At 40.4% G+C, this 18,588-nt stretch overlaps 5 protein-coding genes across 6 annotated transcripts in view; 2 read left to right on the top strand and 3 right to left on the bottom strand.

The window, feature by feature from the left end:
* Positions 1-141: 141 nt before the first annotated feature.
* LOC125010605 (zinc finger protein with KRAB and SCAN domains 8-like) lies at positions 142-4,316 on the bottom strand. The gene is made up of 3 exons (XM_047589357.1): positions 3,993-4,316; positions 2,689-3,656; positions 142-207 (listed from the first exon to the last, which is right to left on the bottom strand). The coding sequence occupies exons 1-3, from the start codon at positions 4,162-4,164 to the stop codon at positions 142-144; spliced, it is 1,206 nt and encodes a 401-aa protein (XP_047445313.1). The 5' UTR covers positions 4,165-4,316.
* Positions 1,531-18,588, bottom strand: part of LOC125010993 (zinc finger protein 569-like) — a 19,541-nt gene continuing 2,483 nt past the window's right edge. Inside the window, exon 3 of the mRNA XM_047589977.1 lies at positions 1,531-2,581. The gene's annotated coding sequence lies outside the window, so the exon portion shown is untranslated. The remainder of the gene's footprint in view (positions 2,582-18,588) is intronic.
* On the bottom strand, positions 8,271-10,532 carry LOC125011041 (zinc finger protein 239-like). Of its 2 annotated transcripts, none has more exons than XM_047590031.1 (2): positions 10,263-10,532; positions 8,271-9,920 (listed from the first exon to the last, which is right to left on the bottom strand). In XM_047590031.1, exon 2 carries the CDS (start codon positions 9,338-9,340, stop codon positions 8,612-8,614), a length of 729 nt encoding a protein of 242 aa, XP_047445987.1. In that variant the 5' UTR covers positions 9,341-9,920; positions 10,263-10,532; the 3' UTR covers positions 8,271-8,611. The 2 variants fall into 2 exon arrangements, with proteins under 2 accessions (XP_047445987.1, XP_047445988.1); XM_047590032.1 differs by having other exon boundaries at positions 9,353-9,920.
* LOC125010952 (zinc finger protein OZF-like) lies at positions 11,480-14,970 on the top strand. The gene is made up of 2 exons (XM_047589916.1): positions 11,480-11,747; positions 12,858-14,970. Exons 1-2 carry the CDS (start codon positions 11,585-11,587, stop codon positions 14,315-14,317), a joined length of 1,623 nt encoding a protein of 540 aa, XP_047445872.1. The 5' UTR covers positions 11,480-11,584; the 3' UTR covers positions 14,318-14,970.
* On the top strand, positions 15,115-18,580 carry LOC125010919 (gastrula zinc finger protein XlCGF57.1-like). Its single transcript, XM_047589868.1, has 2 exons — positions 15,115-15,489; positions 16,350-18,580. The coding sequence occupies exons 1-2, from the start codon at positions 15,327-15,329 to the stop codon at positions 18,020-18,022; spliced, it is 1,836 nt and encodes a 611-aa protein (XP_047445824.1). The 5' UTR covers positions 15,115-15,326; the 3' UTR covers positions 18,023-18,580.

The following is an 18,588-nucleotide window of genomic DNA, read 5'->3' as shown; positions in this document are numbered from 1 at the left end:
TCCACAGTAAAACAAGTCAAACACTGACACACTGGAAAGAAGTACCGCAGTGCAAAGTTCTTATTCCTGTTAGCATCATCATCCACTTCAACTGCTCCGTCTCCATACACAGAACACTGGTAGTGCTGTTTTTTTCCTGCTCTAATACTGAATGTAGGATTCAGAATGGCTGAAGTGAGCCAGTCTGCTTTTTGAACCAGGAGTGGACTGCAGACAGACAGAATCAGAATTGTTTTGTTTTTTTTAGGGGCAATTAGGAGGGAGAAGAGCGGTAGATAAAATTAAAGAGCAAGGGAAGAAATATACAAAAGTGGGTGGGCAAAACTACCCTGCAGACAGTAACAGAAAGAGTCGAGATGCATAGTAGTGCCATTGTTTCATTACACATGAGAGAATACTGCACAAACTGCAAATCTTTAGTTGTTGTAACCCCTTAGGAGGAGAATAGTGTTTGGAACAAAGGTCCCTCTCCTCTTCTGGGTCTTACAGATCGGACAGTGGAAGGAGCCAGGAGTCCAGTAATCTTAGAACACACCTTGACGAGTCTGTCCATGTCTGTCTGATTGTGAGATGTTTGGTGATCAGAGAGGCTGTAGGTGTGGATTGGCAGCCATGTTTCCGTCAGTCTGCCCCAAAGCAGCTGTGACTATCGAGGTAGCTTACCACCACCAGGGTGTGACTGTGTGAGCAAATGAATGATGTATTCAACGTGAAGCATCTTTGGGTATTTAGAAAAGTGCTATATAAAACCAATTATTATTATTATTATGATTACTATACTTCAGCACTGGACAGCTCCTTTCCATCTGTTTGCCAGACATATACACACACAAGCAAGTGGTCACTCCTAAAATATCACGTTTTCATGAACGGTTCATTTCCATCTCCATACTCTTCTCTTCCCCTCACTTTGACACAAGTTGATCTTTGTTTCACTTGTCCATAGGATATTGTTCCAGAACTGTAAAGGCTTTTCCCAATGTTGTATGGCAAACTGTATTCTGGCCTTCCTGTTTTTGAGGCTCAACAATGGCGACCCCTCTGTGTTCACTCTGCCAGTATTCTTTCGATTGCCGACTACTTCCTGGAGAGTCTGGCCAACCGTTGTGAAAGGGGTTGATTTGGCCACACCTTGGGTCTGTTTCAGAAGGTCAAAACGTTAACTCTGAGTAGACTAACTCTGTGCTGTAAAACTCAGAGTTTTCCATTTCAGAACAGGTGATGAGTGTTAGTTCAATCAACTCCAAGTTAAAGTTACCCCGAGTAAAGCTCATGCATGAGGTTTTAAAAGGACCTTATCAATGAAACACAGAAAACATGACTCACCATGGCAACAGGTGTAAAAAAGCCTCCATCTTCCTATTTCTCCCTGGTGGAGCTGGAAATATTAATGAGGAATATGCGGAAAGTAAACACATTTTGAAGCAATAAAAAATTTAAAAAAGCAATTCTGCAGAAGACAGTACAGTGGTTAAACTAAGTCCAATAAGTCTATGTATAAGAATTACAAGAAAAACACATAGAAAGGTGTATTTTGAACATGTATTTTATAACATTAAAACATAACTTTTTGAATAACAAACCAACATAAAGACATTATAACAGCACTGTTTACACACACACAACAAAAGAGCGAGAGCAAAAAAAGAAATGTTTCATCTTGAGTGCTCCACTCATTCAACATTTATATTCTACATGTGTGTTTGAGGGTGGCACAGTGGCTTGGTGGTTGTTAGGCTAATTCATGTCATGCACTTGTTTGTACATTACAACAATAGAACAGATTTTTATACTTGAATATTTCAATAGTTATTTCAAATTTGGCTATTTTGGCTGGGTATTTTTTATGGGAAAAGAAATGCAAGTACAAGGATGGAAGGGAGTATGAGAGTGAAGGGGGATATCACTGCAAGCTCTTCACATTCAGACTCATCCAGAGATGAAGACAAGGAAGCCATTTTCAGAGAGTGACGACAGTTCTGATGAAGATGAGGAGAGAGATCAGATGTCCAAAGAGCCAAGAGATTCAGGTGTTTTATGTAGGAAATTTGGATTGATAAAATTAATATTTGTAGTTGAACATAAATGACAGATTAGTCTTCGATTTATTTACTAATTTTAAGTGATTTTATGGTTGTTTTGTTTACAGGTGTTGCAAGAAAAGGCTTGGCAGCAGCCAGTGATTTCAGAGCACTTCTATAGACTGAGAAATGGGAAAGTGACAGAAAAGGCATTGTTGTTTGTTAATTTGTACGTGCTATGTTTTGATCAGTTGCAAAAATGAAATGTTCTGTGTACACTATAACGAAAAAGTTCGAGTTCGGGCTTATTTACTCCTGTACTTATTGTACAGGAGGAGGGAGAAGGAAATAACATGCCCTCCATTTATTGAAAGTGCATATTATGCCCAGACAGCAATCAACTACCAAAAATGTCTCATTTGTCTTCTTCAAATTAAATGTTAATATGTTTACAATGTTGGTAGTTTATTACCTCAACTCAGAGAATAATTAGATCAGCTGTCTGCTACAGTATGACATGCTTTTCAAGCTCAGCTTCCCAGACATTGTTTCCCACAGAAATTTCAGGATGATAACTTCCCACCTCTGTGAGTCCTCATGTGCCGTGTTAAATTATTACTTTGATTGAAGGTCTTGCCACATGTGTGACAACGATATGGCTTCTCACCGTATGAGTCCTTATGTGCTTATTCAAAGAACCACTTTGATTAAAACGTTTCCCGCATGCTTTGCAAGGGAACGGTTTCTCACCTGTGTGAATCCTCATGTGCAGAGTCAAAGGATAATTCTGACTGAAACGTTTCCCACATGTCTCACAAGAGAATGGCTTATCATCTGAGTGGATTATCATATGATCTCGAACTGATGACCAGTTCATAAATGTTTTACCACATACTTTACAAAGGTACGGCCTCTCATCTGCGTGAGTCCTCAAGTATTTCTTTAAGTTATTACTTTGAGTGAAGGTCTTACCACATGTATCAGAACCACATGGCGTCTCACCTGTATGACAATCATTATATTGACTGAAATGTTTACCACATGCTTTGCGACCGTATGGCTTTTCGCCTGTGTGAATCCTGGTGTGTAAAATCAAACTGCTACTCTGCGTGAAACGTTTACCACATGTGTTGCAATGATAAGGTGTCTCACCTGTGTGAAATCGGTAATGTCTCTTCATTAAATGCATGTACTTAAAGACTTTTCCACAGACATCACATGTTACAGACTTTTTACCTGTGTCAGTACCGCACTGACTCTCTGACACAGGAGAGTTGTCTACATTGCTAGTGTGACTTGCGTCTCTGTGACGTCTCTCCTTTGGATCCAGCTCTGCATTTGTTGTTGATCCTGAGTCTACATGCTTGCTTCCTATGTGATCTGGGGAACCAGTCTCCTGGTTCAGTATAAGATGTCCTTCCTGCTGAATACTGCAGAGTTCCTCCTGTTCTTCTTTAATCTGTGGAGGTTCTGGTTCCTCCTGTTCCTCTTTTATCCGTGGAGGTTCTGGTTCCTCCTGTTCCTCTTTTATCTGTGGAGGTTCAGGTTCCTCCAAACTGGAATTCCTCTCCTGGTTACAGAGCTGCTGGTCAGTGGGAACCTCCTCCTCTGTGCAGACATGTTGCTGTGGTAGGTCTGGAGGGACAAAGAGACACAGCAAAATGATGTGATGACAGGAAAACCCATTGGAACAAATACATTCTAGTTTAAATTAGAGATTGGCATATATTGGCCCAATGTGTGCGTGTGTGAAGCTGCACCTGTTTATTTTGTATGCATAACAGCATCAAATACTTTCAGTTCAATAATTCCATCTCCGGTTTACAGCATATCCATGTGGCGTTGGCTGTGTTAGTTAGCCTCTTAGCATGTTATCAACCTTCTAGCTGAGTCTCTTTCCTCTGTGTTTTCTCCAAACTGCGTGTTTCCATTCATTAGTTAGTTCATTCAGATCATTCTAGTTCTACTCACCTATTCTGTGTAACTTTATCTCTGGTTTCCAGGCGATATCCAGCCGCCTGCGATGACGATCGATCTCTTCCTCGTACTGAACGACAGTTTTTTCAAATAGTCCGAATATTTCTTCAGCAGCAGCAGTTAGTCGCTCGATGATCAATGTTTTCAAACTCTCGCCTCCAGACATTGTTACTTCAACAGCTCAAATATTTATCTGGGACACGAAGACACGACACAGCCTTATTCCAGCTTAGTCCACAAACATAAACACAACAACACTACTCACGAGTTTGGAAAAGAAAGGAAAAAAAAAACACTTCCGACTGGTGTCCCACTATAAAGTTCCGTCAGAGAAGGAGAGTCATCATTGTGTTCCGCTGCGTTGTTAAATCTCACTTCGGATCATATCATCAGTTTTCCTGCATTCTAAATTCCCTAAAGACAAACAACCACTTATTATTTAATTGTTTAATTTAATATCTATACATACATTTTTTCTGTTTCATATTTAAAGTGATAAATTAATTCGAACATTTCTCCGTCACTGAAACCAGTTTAAGACCAGTTTATTTTGAGAAGTGGTTTTGCCTTACACACCAGTATTCACACAGGTGAGAAGCCATATCCCTGCAAAGCAAGTGGGAAACGTTTCAGTTGAGAGGCTGTACATTTGTGATACATGTGGTAAAACCTTCACTCAAAATATTGATTGAACAAGGCACATGAAGACTCACATAGGTGACAAGTTGTCACCTATGTGTATGTGTGTTCCTCTGACGGAACTTTATAGTGAGACAAGAGGCGGAAGTGGTTTGCTTTTTAAAACCCGTTAGTGGCGTGGTTGTGTTTCTGCGTGTGTGGACTGAGCTGGAAGACATTTGTGTCGTGTCTTCGTATGCCTAAAAAAAATTTGAGCTGTTGAAGTAACAATGTCTTCAGCTGAGAGTTTGAGAGAGTTGATCATCGAGCGACTAACTGCTGCTGCTGAAGAAATATTCGGACTCTTTGAAAGAACTGTCGTCCAGTACGAGGAAGAGATCGATCGACAGCGCAGACTGCTGGATATCACCTGGAAACCTGAGATAAAGTTACACAGAATAGGTGAGTAGAACCAGAATGATCTGGATGAAGTAATGAATGGAGACAAACAGTATGAAGAAGACACAGGGAAAGAGACTCAGCTAGAAGGTTGATAACACGCTAAGAGGCTAACTAACACAGCCAATGCTACATGGATTTAAAGTAAAACATATCTGCTCAGATGTGTTTTCCTGTCATCACATTACCTTTATGTTGTGTCTCTTTGTCCCTTCAGACCTCCCACAGCAACATGTTTATACAGAGGAGGAGGTTCTCACTGAGGAGCAGCTCTATAACCAGGAGAGGAAATCCAGTCTGGACCAGGTAGAACCAGAACCTCCACAGATTAATGAGGAACAGAAGAAACTCTGTAGCATTCAGCAGGAAGAACATCTTGTATTGAACCAGGAGACCGATTCCTCGATGGAGACTCCTTCTGATGAGGAAAGTGAGCACAGTGAACCAGAACCAAACAGTGATCATCTCCTCTCTTACAACTCTCCTGTAGCTGAGAGGCCAGATCAGTATGGAAGGAAACGTGTAGACTCAGGATCAACCAGAAATTCAGAGCTGAATCCAAAGAAGAGACATCACAGAGACACAAGTCACAGAAAACAATGTCGACAGCTCTTCCATGTCAGAGAGTGAGAGTGATACTGACTGTGGAAAAACCTTTAAGTACAAGCATTTAATGGAGAGACGGTACCGATTTCACCCATCTCAGACGCCTTATCATTGTAACACATGTGGTAAAAGTTTCACACAGCGTAGCAGCTTGATTTTACACACCAGGATTCACACAGGTGAGAAACCATATCCTTGCAAAACATGTGGGAAACGTTTCACTCAAAATAGTGATTTGACTGTGCACGTGAGGACTCACACAGGTGAGAAGCCATATCCTTGCAAATCATGTGGGAAACGTTTCAGTCACACTGGTGCTTTGAATAAGCACGTGAGGACTCATACAGGTGAGAAGCCGTATGATTGTAACACATGTGGAAAATCCTTCAATCAAAGTAATAATTTCAAGAGACACATGAGGATTCACACAGGTGAATAGTCCCTCTGCCTGGGACGATCATCTAATTTGGATTTGGAGAGGACCACTTTAGGGACCAACTTAGTTTGTTCACCTAAAGTTTGCAGGAGACAAAACAACAGTGACTTTACCGCATGTCAAACTCAGTGAGGTTGGTTTATGAAATTTGTTTTTAATCAGACTGCACATTCAATTGGAGGCTGATAAACTGCGGTGGATATGTGGTGAATCTTCCAAAAACAAAGATCTAGTTTTACAGGAAGAGACTATTTTTCTCATTGTGAAGTCAAACTGAAGTAGTGGTGATCAGTGAAGTTCTTTTTGGTGTATTGTAAACACTAAAAACACTGCTTCCTGTCGACTGGAGTCTTCTTATTTTTTTTCCCTGATGTTTCAATATGTTCTGGATGTCATCAAATTTTTGCACTTCCCAATTTTACAGGTGACACAGACCAAGAGGAATTATTCCAGGACTTAATTTTAGTTTTCTCACCAACATTTTTTCCCCCACAGTTGGGAAATAAATTGTTGACAGAGGGTATTTGAAATACATGTCTGGAACTGCGACACTCGGTTTTAAGTGACTTGAAACAAACTGTTTATGTGATTGTAAATATGTGATTTTCCAAATAAACATGAATAAAGTGATAATTTTTTCTGCTCTTCTGTATGTATATCTTTTACTTTGAAGTTGAAGTACTTTTACTCTGTTGTGAATAGTTATAGAGTAAGAAATGAAATAAATCCATTTCACTAAAATCAATTCCAGCAATTCCCCTTTGATGGTATTTAAAGAATTGAAGTCTATCCGTTGGCAGGTGTGTTGAGTTCTTCCTAATTATTTTTAGCGATAGTTTTCCCATTTGGGGATTGACTTAACTTTAATGTGTGACACAGAACCCATCCAAATGAGCTTGACCTGAAATTTCCAGCAGTTCCAGCATCTTGTGCTGTTATTCAATTTACATATAGAAGAGACTCTCAGGAGGTGTCAGTAACGGCAACACCTCCCTAAGAAACTCATTTAAAGTTAGGCAAAGACATTCTATGGAATTTTTATTACAGTGTCATTGAGAGCCTCACCACCTTGTCATTAACCTGCTGTTTCGCATTGCTCTGGTCCGGTTTTGGTTGTATTCACATTGCATTTTTTGACAAGTGGACCAACATTGTAAACAAACCCAGTGTGTCCTGTAGCTGCCCAGTCACTGGATAAAAATGATTGGCGGGATCTTTGGCGAAATTTTTTTCACTTTAAGCCGACACTGAGTCTGAGTCCAGGTAAAGCCTGCCTTGCACATTCTGTTGGCAATTTGGCCGTGGACATAGGCATTTTTGTGCATCAAGCAGCTGACATATGCTCTCCTCCGACCATATATCGAAGAGGCAGTGCTCTCTTCCATGCCCCACTTTGACCCACGGCTCATTCTTTGTATAAAATACGAATGAATGAATGAATGAAACAACCGATCACTACATTTTTTGTAACCTTTTTGTTCCTGGTATACTAGTTAGCAATGATTGCACATTTTTTTTTTTTTCTTGTTTTTGCAGATGAAACTGTCCCTTATTTTTCCTTTGGACACGTGCGCGAATGGATTATATTAAGTTCGTTCGCTTACGTTGATGTTGCATTTGGTTCGGAAAAGGTTCGGATTGCATTCGCGGGACAAACGAAGCGGAGCAGGGTTCGTTACGGACTCCGGTGCGGACAAAACAAGTGAACTGAGTCACTGCAGAGGTGGTCTCGGCTCACTTGTTTGGTCCGCACCAGAGTCCACTGATTTGTATTCACACCTACCCAAAAAGTCCGGACCAGAGAAAGGGTCCGTTTCAAGCGGACTAAATACGCCCTTATTCTGTAGTTCGTCTGTATTATCTACTGCATACAGGTAAAGATTGACTTGATGTGTTGTAGTTCTGCCCTTTGACCAGTAGAGGGTAAATGCCCTGTTAAACGGGATCAACTCAAGATGAAGTAAACCGTCACAAGTGTTTCAGTTAAATCAACAATATTGCTCATTATTAATAATGAAAATATTACATACGTATTCGTGTAGTTTTGGATAGCTAAGTTTTTATTAGAATTTTCTTAAAAAAAAATATATGTAGAAAAATGTGATGAAATTAAAAACATCAAAGTATAGGTCAGAAAAAAGAGAAGATGCCAGTTGACAGGAAGCAGTGTTTTTAGTACTAATAATGACAAAACAAATTATGATCAACTGTGTGTTCCAAAATTCAATTCTTTGCCATTACAACACAATCTGGTTGTTTTTATCATCTCCTTGTCCTGTGGCTCCTGATTGTGTGGTACTCTCCAAATCCTGTTGTAAACTTAGATGTCAACCTTCCATCTGTTCACTGTCCAGGTTTGATATTAGAATAATATCTGATATTATTTGATATCAGAATAATTGCATTAGATCTTTGCATCAAAAATGACAAACAACAAATTCTGAAAAGATTATTTCAATCTCCACTTCCCAGAGACTTTCTCCCTACAGAAACTTCAGGATGATAACTTCCCCCCTCTGTGAGTCCTCATGTGCTTTGTTAAAAGAGTATTTCGATTGAAGGTTTTACCACATGTGTCACAAAAATACGGTTTTTCACCTGTGTGAATCCTCATGTGCCGAGTTAAATGAGTATTTCGACTGAAGATTTTACCACAGGTGTCACAACCGTAGGGCTTCTCACCTGTGTGAGTCTTCCTGTGTTTCTTAAAATTACTTCGTTCAGTAAAGGTTTTACCACATATGTCACAACTGTGCGGCCTCTCACCTGTGTGCGTTCTTCTGTGCTTCGTTAAATGACTACTTTCAGAAAAGGTTTTACCACATATGTCACAATTGTATGGCTTCTCACCTGTGTGAATCCTCATGTGTTTGTGTAAATTACCGCATCGATTAAAGGTTTTACCGCATAAGTCACAACCGTACTTCTTCTCACCTGTGTGAGTTGTTATGTGCTCAGTTAAACTATATCTTTGCCTGAAGGTTTTCCCACATGTGTCACAACAGTACGGATATTCACTTGTGTGAGTCCTGGTGTGTAAAATCAAATTACTCCTGTACGTGAAACTTTTACCACATGTGTTGCAATGATGAGGTGTCTTATTTGTGCCTGTATGAAATCTGTAACGTCTTTTCATTGTAGACTTGCTCTTAACGGCTTTTCCAGAAATGTCACGTGTTACAGACTTTCGACTTGTATTAGTATCACACTGACTCTCTGACATGGGAGAGTTGTCTACATTTTTACTTTGACTTGTGTCTCTGGGACGTCTCTTCTTTGGATTTAGCTCTGGATTTCTATTTCCTTCCTGATCTGGGCTCTCAGATACAGGAGAATTGTGAGAGAGGAGCTGGTCACTATTTGATTCTGGTTCACTTTCCTCATCAGTAGGAGTCTCTATGAAGGAATCAGTCTCCTGCTTCGGTACACGATGTTCTTCTTTGTGACTGCAGTAGAGTTCCACCTGTTCCTCTTTAATCTGCGGAGGTTCTGGTTCCTCCTCTTCCTCTTTAATCTGCGGAGGTTCTGGTTCCTCGTGTTCCTCTTTTAACTGTGGGAGCTCTGGTTCCTCCTCTTCCTCTTTAATCTGTGGAGGTTCTGGTTCCTCGTGTTCCTCTTTCAACTGAGGGGGCTGTGGTTCCTCATATTCCTCTTTAATTTGTGGGGGTCCTGGTTCCTCCTGTTGCTCTTTAATCTCTGGAGGTTCTGGTTCTCCTGGTCCAGACTAGAGTTCCTCTCCTGGTTACTGACCTGTTGCTCAGTGAGAACCTCCTCCTCCGTACAGACATGTTGTTGTGGGAGGTCTGAAGGAACAAAGAGACACAGCCTAAAGGTTACTGATGTGATGACAGGAATAACCAAGAGACAAGAAAGAGGATTCTGTGTTATAACTGTAAATTGAACTGACGAACATTTAAATGTTACGCATGGAAGAAGTCGGCTTTCAAGCCTCTACAATATATGATGTCAGAAGTGAAGGAGGAAGAAGAAGAGTGAAGGATTTTAATGGGAGTAACGTGTTTACATGCACTTAAGTTTTCCTGTTATAATCCGATTGAGGCAATAATTCGTTTTTTCACGTGCATGTAAACGGATTGACTGGCGAAGGTAGGTGGGTGGGTTCAGATCATTCTAGTTCTACTCACCTATTCTATGTAACTTTATCTCTGGTTTCCAGGTGATATCCAGCAGTCTGCGACGACGATCGATCTCTCCCTCGGACTGGACGACAGTTCTTTCCAAGTGTCCGAATATTTCTTCAGGAAAAACAGTTAGTGGCTCGATGATCAACTCTGTCAAGCTCTCAGTTAAAGACATTGTTACTTTAACAGCTAGTCTATTTATTTGGGACACGACAACACAACACAATCACCTTCCAGCTCAGTCCACACACGCTTTTCAAAAAAACAAACCATTTCCTCTTGGTGTCACACTAGGTCCGTCAGAGTAATAGCGTCAACATTGTGTTCCGCTACATTTTAAAATCTCACTTTGGGCCATATCATCAATTTTCCGCAGGAATATTAACGGTAAATTCCACGAAATCAAACAAACAAGCAAAGTCGACCACCCCCAGGTCTGTTTGATCTTCAGGCGGACTGCAGCATAGTGGCTCTGTTAAATCCTTAAGGTGTCTGGGCAACGGGGTGATGGTCATGGCGTGCAGTGGTTCTTGGCCTTTTGGCCGATGCAGTAGAAGTCATTATTGTTTGTGTCATATCTGCATATATTTGGCGGAGTGGGACTAAAGGAAATAATATCCATCTCCTCATTTATGTTTTGTTTTGTGAGTGTTTTTATTCATGAAAAAAGACTCCAGTGTTAAATATGTTGGACCATGGGTAGTAACATAGTACAATGTTAATCATTTCTGTGTCCTGCACATATCACACACACACACGTGTATATTCATATTTTGACTCTTTTGATGAGTTGAGAATACCAGCCTCTCACATGTGTTTTCGTGTGGCGTCCTTACTGATGAAAAAGCAATTTTACTAATTTCCAAAGTTATTTGTCGTCCATGCTGAGCATCTTATGTTCCAAATGGAGGTATTTCAGGGTGACAGTTAAGGAGTAAATCAGCAGAAAATGAACTGCTTTGAAGAATACATTTGGATTTAATACAGAAAAAAAAGAAGTGGTCTTCTTAAACCTAAATATGAAGCAAAAAACAATGTCATCAATTAACATAATATATACGTTAAGATAAAACCATTTGTTGATTTATTTATTTATTTTTATCTTTTGGGAATTTAAAGATAAAATTCCTGAAGGAAATTGACGATATGATCCTAAGTGAGATTTTAAAACGTAGCGGAACAAATTGTTGACTCTACCCTGGCGGACCTTTAATCTGGGACACGTCGCAGAAGTGGTTGGTTTTTTGTTTTTTTAAAAAACCCGTTAGTAGTGTTGTTGTGCTTCTCTGTGTGTGGTGATAAATATTTCAGCTGTTGAAGTAACAATGTCTTTAGCTGAGAGTTTTATCATTGAGTCAGTAACTGCTGCTCCTGAAGAAATATTCGGATCCTCTGAAAGAACTGTCGTCCGGTCCGAGGATGAGATCGATCGTCAGCACAGACTGCTGGATATCACCTGGAAACCCGAGATAAAGTTACACAAAATAGGCGAGTAGAACAGTCTGAATGAACTAACGAGTGAATGGAAACACATAATCTAGATCGCTCTGTAGCAACGCCACCCCAACACTAGACGGCGCTGTGTCTTTACTGCCAGTCTGGTTAATGTTTGCTTCACTTTTAACATTTTTAACTTGAAAATATTACAAACATGAGTCATACAAACATCTGTATCTTCAAACGTCCTCCTCTCGCTTTGATTGAGCATCACCAGGAATGGATGGCTGTGCCACGCCTGAATTCCCAATTTTCTGTAATTTTCTTGCTCATCTTTTGCACTTAAAAATGTTGTTTCTGTTTGGCATTTTTTTTCTCAACTGATGGGAAAATGATCTTTGCTGCTTTGAACATCAGCCCAGACGTGTGTGGTTTTATCTCTAAATGCCCAATAGGGCTGAATTTCTTTTGGTACATGACTTTTTTACCTTTTTTTTATCTGGCCGACCTCTTAATGTAATGTAAACAGATTCAATAACTGGATTTCAGGGTCCTCCGCTGTTGCTCCCTTGAACTTGTGTAGTTTTCTCTTCATTCTTCTTGTTGGGGAATGCTCAATTCAGTGCATAATGCATTTCCTTTCCTGGTCAATATGTGACTCTAAGGCTGTATCTTTGCAACCTAAGCAGCATCCTCTCAAGTCTCATGGGAACTTGGTGCAAAGGTTTTTGGAGATATTCTCCAGCCGCATGTGGTCACTCTCAACTTGAATGTATTTTCCATACACATACTGATGGATTTTCTCACTGTCTGCGACAAGCTTGCAGCTCAACCCACCAGGCACATGGACTGTTTTCTCTCCTGTCCTCAGGCGCTTCAGACACAGATACAAACTCGTGGTGGTTGAAACTCCGCTGTCATGCTTCTTCTTCCTTCTCCTCCTGACATCATACCTCTAAGGCTCACAAACCCAGTACATTACAGTGGGAACAAATGTGTCTGACTGTAAAGCGCTTTGAGTACAAATAGGTAGAAAGACACGATATGAAAAAAAGATCATTTGCCATTTACGGCTAACGCTACATGGATTTAAAGTAGAACATATTAGCTCAGATGTGTTTTCCTTAGTAACTTTTATGCTGTGTCTTTTTGTCCTTCCAGACCTCCCACAGCAACATGTCTGTACAATGGAGGAGGTTTTCACTGAGGAGGAGCTCTGTAATCAGGAGAGGAAGTCCATTCTGGTCCAGGAGGAACCACAACCTCCACGGATTAAAGAGGAACAAGAGGAACCAGAATCTCCATGGATTAAAGAGGAACAGGAGGAACCGGGACCACCACAGTTGAAAGAGGAACAGGAGGAACCAGAAACTCCACAGATTAAAGAGGAGCAGGAGGAACCAGAACCTCCACAGATTAAAGAGGAACAGGGGGAATTCTGCAGCATTCATTATGAAGAACATCTTGTACTGAAGCAGGAGACTGATTCCTTGATGGAGACTCCTACAGATGAGGAAAGTGAGCACAGTGAACCAGAACCAAACAGTAACATGTTCCTCTCTTACAACTGTGAATCCAAACAGCTGAATACAAACAGGAGACACCACAGAGAATCATGTCACAGTAACAATGTGGACAACTCTCTCATGTCAGAGAGTTGGTGTGACACTGACACAGATAAAAAGTCTATAATATGTGATGTCTGCGGAAAAGTTTTCAAGAAAAAGTCTGTAATGAAGAGACATTACAGACTCCACACAGATGAGACACCTCATCATTGCAAGAACTGTTGTAAAAGTTTCACAAAGAGAAGTGATTTGATTTCGCATATCAGTATTCACACGGGTGAGAAGCCATATCCTTGCAAGTCATGTGGGAAATGCTTCAGTCAAAAAAGGGATTTGAATAAGCACATGAGGACTCACACAGGTGAGAAGCCGTATGGTTGTAACACATGTGGTAAGACCTTCATTGAAAGTACTTATTTAACAAGGCACATGAGGACGCATTCCGGTGAGAAGCCATATGTTTGTGACACATGTGGTAAAACCTTCACTCAGAGTAATCATTTATCATACCACATGAGTACTCACACAGGTGAGAAGCTGTTCTCTTGCAAGACATGTGGGAAACAGTTCAGTCGGAATAGTGTTTTGACTAAGCACATGATGACTCACACAGGCGAGAAGCCATACTGTTGTGACACATGTGGTAAAACCTTTACTCAAAGTAAATATTTGTTGAACCACATGAGGACTCACACGGGTGAGAAGCCGTTCTCTTGCGAGACATGTGGGAAATGTTTTAGTCAAAATAGTGCTTTGCCTCGGCACATGAGAACTCACACAGGTGAGAAGCCGTACAGTTGTGACACATGTGGTAAAACCTTCACTCTAGGTACTACTTTAACAAAGCACATGAGGAGTCATACAGGTGAAAAGCCATTCTCTTGCAAGACATGCGGAAATCGTTTCAGTCAAAATAGTGCTTTGACTATCCACATGAGGACTCACACAGGTGAGAAGCCGTACAGCTGTGACACATGTGGTAAAACTTTCACTCAAGGTTCTGCTTTAACGAAGCACATGAGGACTCACACAAGTGAGATGTTGTCGTCCTGACAACTGATCACTTATTTTCGGAGGTAAGTTGAAAGAGTAGATCCTGGTTAATGAGAAAACATATTCCTACAGAATCCTAGCTCTTAAGAGAGCTTGTAAGTTGAGATCTGTTAGGAGTAGGGAGATTTTTCATGCGATTTTTTTCACATAAAGTATATTCACATAATCACAGATATTGATGAACCTGAGCAATTTTACCATTTTATTGCAACAATTACCAGCATGCTAAATGAATGGAAGGAAATAAATATAACTATCAGCATGTAAATATTGTGCAAGTGTGTCTGAGTTTATATACAACAATAAGTACATTTACAGTGGCATGGTGGTGAGCTTTATGTGTTCATGAAGGGACCTTGGCACTGTACAACACTGTATGGATGAGAATTTGTCCCATAGCAGTGAAGGAAACACCTTGTGGAAAGCTGAGCTGAAATCCACAAACAGCTCATCAGACAAGTGCTTCAAGGTGGATGGAGACAGCGTCTGATTCAGTGACTAAGAGAAACAACATCCATCTCCTCATTATCTTTTGTGTATGTTTTGACTCTAGTATTAGTGTTAAATATGTTGGAAAAATGGGTCATAACATATTTTTAATCCTTTGTGTGCTGCACATATGGCACGTCATTTTTTATTTTGACTGTTTTCTTCTCACATGTGCTTCAGGTATAAAATGTTAAGATAAATCCATTTGTTGATTTTTGTTTCATCTTCGGGGGATCTAGAGTTCATGATTCCTGCAGGAAATTGTCGATATGACCCGAAGTGAGATGTAAAAATGTAGCGGAACATAATGTCAACTCCCCTCCTCTGACGGAACTTTATAGCCGGACACCAGGCGGAAGTGTTTTCTTCTTCTTCTTCTTTTTTAATAAAACTCATTTTTAAAAAAAAAAAAAAAAAAAAAATCCCGTGAGTGGTAGGGTTGCGTTTCTTTGTGTTTGTACTGAGCTTGAAGACAGTTGTGTCGTGTCGTCAGATAAATTTTTGAGCTGTTGCAGTAACAATGTTTTCAAATGGGAATTTCTCAGAGTCGATCATCAAGCCAATAACTGCTGCTCCCGAACAAATATTTGAGAAAACTGTCGTCCAGTCCGAGGAAGACGTCGATCATCAGGGCAAACTGCTGGATATCACCTGGAAACCGGAGATGAAGTTACACAAAACAGGTCAGTAGAAGTAGAATGGTCTGAAGAACTAACTAATGAATGGAAACACACAGTATGTAGAAGACACAGTGGACTCAGTTGGAAGTGTTTGTGTGTCTTATATTGAAGAGGCGCGACTTCTTTTATACGCAACTTTTAAATGTTACCTGGTGCTTCATATGGTGCGTCCTTTTTGTACTCGGAAGTCGTATTGTCTTCTCAGAAGATCGTAGACTCCTCACTACCTCCGAGTTGAGTTTCTAAGATGGCCGCAGGCAGTATTTTAGATAGGCTGAATGTAACGTTTGTGCTAACAATGGCTAGAAACAATAGCCTGGTAAGACCAAAACAATGCGTGATTAATATTGTATATGTATATCCTGTAATAACTATCCATCTAGCGTAAAGTAATTTTGCCTCTTGAACCAATGTCAGAACCTCTTACTGATAGGTACAACTGATACGTAGGACGGTACAACCATACACATTTTAGAATAAGTGTATTCTCATCAAACTGTGTGCAACCCAATTGTTTTCCCGACTTTTTGTAAATGTAGCCTTCAGCTGCTCGTCTGCTCAACTTACAGCCATAACAGAGGATTTTATTTCTTCTCCTAGTACTACATCATACACATGCGTACCTCCAAGGCTCACAAGCCTATAGATTACAGTTTGAACGAATGGGTAGATATTTTTCTGACTGTAAAGCACTTTGAGTACAAATGGGTAGAAAGCTGTTACTGAGTCAGATACTATATGAATAAAAAGTTCATTTCCCATTTACAGTCGGTACTTGGATTTAAACTAGAACATATTTGCTCTGATGTGTTTTCCTGTCATCACACGAGTATCCCTTAGGCTGTGTCTCTTTGTTCCTTCAGACCTCCCACAGCAACATGTCTGCATGAAGGAGGAGGTTCTCACTGAGCAGCAGCTCTGTAGCCAGGAGAGGAACTCTAGTTTGGACCAGGAGGAACAAGAACCTCCACAGATTAAAGAGGAACAGGAGGATCTACAGCCCCCACAGTTGAAAGAGGAATATGAGGAACCAGAATTTATACAGATTAAAGAGGAACAGGAAGAACCAGGACCTGTACAGATTAAAGAGGAACATAAGGAACTCTGCAACCGTCATTGGGAAGAGCATTTTATACTGAAACAGGAGACTGATTCCTTGGTCGAGACTCATACTGATGAGGAAAGTGAGTACAGTGAACCAGAACCAAACAGTGACCAATTCTTCTCTCGCAACTCTCTTTTAGCGGAGAGTCCAGATCAAGAGGAGCTGAATCCAAAGAAGAGCCGTCACAGTAACAATGTAGGCAGCTCTCCCATGTCAGAGAGTCAGTGTGATACTGACACAAAGTACATGACATGTGACGTATGTGGAAAAGCCTTTAAGAACATTTATATACTGACGAGACATTACAGAGTCCACACTGGTGAGACACTGAATCCTTACAATACATGTGGTAAAAGTTTAATGAAGGGAAGTGATTTGATTTTGCTCAACAGTATTCACTCAGATGGGAACCCATATTCCTGTGAAACATGTGGGAAAAGTTTCAATCACAATAGGGATTTGACTACACACATGAGGACTCACACAGGTGAGAAGCTGTACAGTTGTAACTTATGTGATAAAACCTTTGCTCGATGTACGTATTTAGCTAAACACAAGAGGAATCACACAGGAGAGAAGCCTTTCTCATGCAAGACATGTGGGAAATGTTTTCATGAAAACTGTGAGTTGGCTAAGCACATGAGGACTCACACAGGTGAGAAGCCATACGGTTGTGACACTTGTGGTAAAACCTTCACTCAAAGAAGTATTTTAACAGACCACATGAGGACTCACACAGGTGAGAAGCCATTCTCTTGCAAGATATGTGGGAGACATTTTCGTCAAAATATTGCTTTGACTAGTCACATGAGGACTCACACAGGCGAGAAGCCATACAGTTGTGACACATGTGGTAAGACCTTCATTCAAAGGAATCATTTATTGAATCACATGAGGATTCACACAGGTGAGAAGCCGTTCTCTTGCAAAATATGTGGGAAACGTTTTGGTCAAAATACTGTTTTGACAAAGCACATGAGGATTCACACAGATGAGAAGCCATACTGTTGTGACATGTGTGGTAAAGCCTTCAATCAAAGAGGTGCTTTAACGGACCACATAAGGACTCACACAGGTGAGAAGCCGTCCTCTTGCAAGACATGTGGGAAATGTTTCTATAAAAATAGTATTTTGGCTCGGCACATGATGACTCACACAGGTGAGAAGCCGTATGGTTGTGAGACATGTGGTAAAAGGTTCGCTGTAAGTACTACTTTAACAACACACATGAGGATTCACACAGGTGAGAAGCCATTTTCTTGCAAGACATGTGGGAAATGTTTCCATCAAAATATTACTTTGACTCGGCACATGAGGACTCACACAGGTGAGAAGCCGTATGCTTGTGGCACATGTGGTAAAGCCTTCGCTGTAAGATGCAATTTAAAGAATCACATGAAGACTCACACACGTAAAAAGCTGTCATCCTGACAATTGATCTAATTCTTTTCGAAGATGTTGATATAAGGTTTGGATTTCAGATACATTCTGGACAAACATGGGGTAATTTCCTCAAGATTCTTAGTGCCGAGAGCTGCCCCTAGTGGCCAAAATCTAACAACAGTCTTAGAACCTTGATGTTTCAACAGTTTCCCCCGAAAATTAAGAGTACATCCTGGTAAATACAAAGGGTATTCGTAAAGAATCTTGGCTCTTAAGAGAGCTTGTAAGGTGAGATCTGATTAGAGCACTTGGCTCTAAGAGGCAGGAGAGATATTCTCCTAACACTGAATGACAGTGAGTTAAAAGCAATAGGATTGCGCAGGAATCTGGCCTGTTAGAAATCACAGACATTGATGAAAACTGTGCCTTTTTTACTGTTTTAGTACAAAAATTGCCAGCATGCTAAATGAATGTAAGCAAATAAATATAACTATTAGCAAGTGATTATTGTGCATATGGACCTGAGTTTTCAAACGTTGTTAGATCATTTTGTAACAAATTTTCTTTTTATGTAAAATAGCATTTGCAACGACACACTCTTCACAGATTAAGTG

The sequence above is a fragment of the Mugil cephalus genome, chromosome 7 (genome assembly GCF_022458985.1).
Source record: "Mugil cephalus isolate CIBA_MC_2020 chromosome 7, CIBA_Mcephalus_1.1, whole genome shotgun sequence".
Lineage (NCBI taxonomy): Eukaryota > Metazoa > Chordata > Actinopteri > Mugiliformes > Mugilidae > Mugil > Mugil cephalus.
Note: the sequence above shows the minus strand (reverse complement) of the source record. Positions and strands in the feature narration are given on the sequence as shown.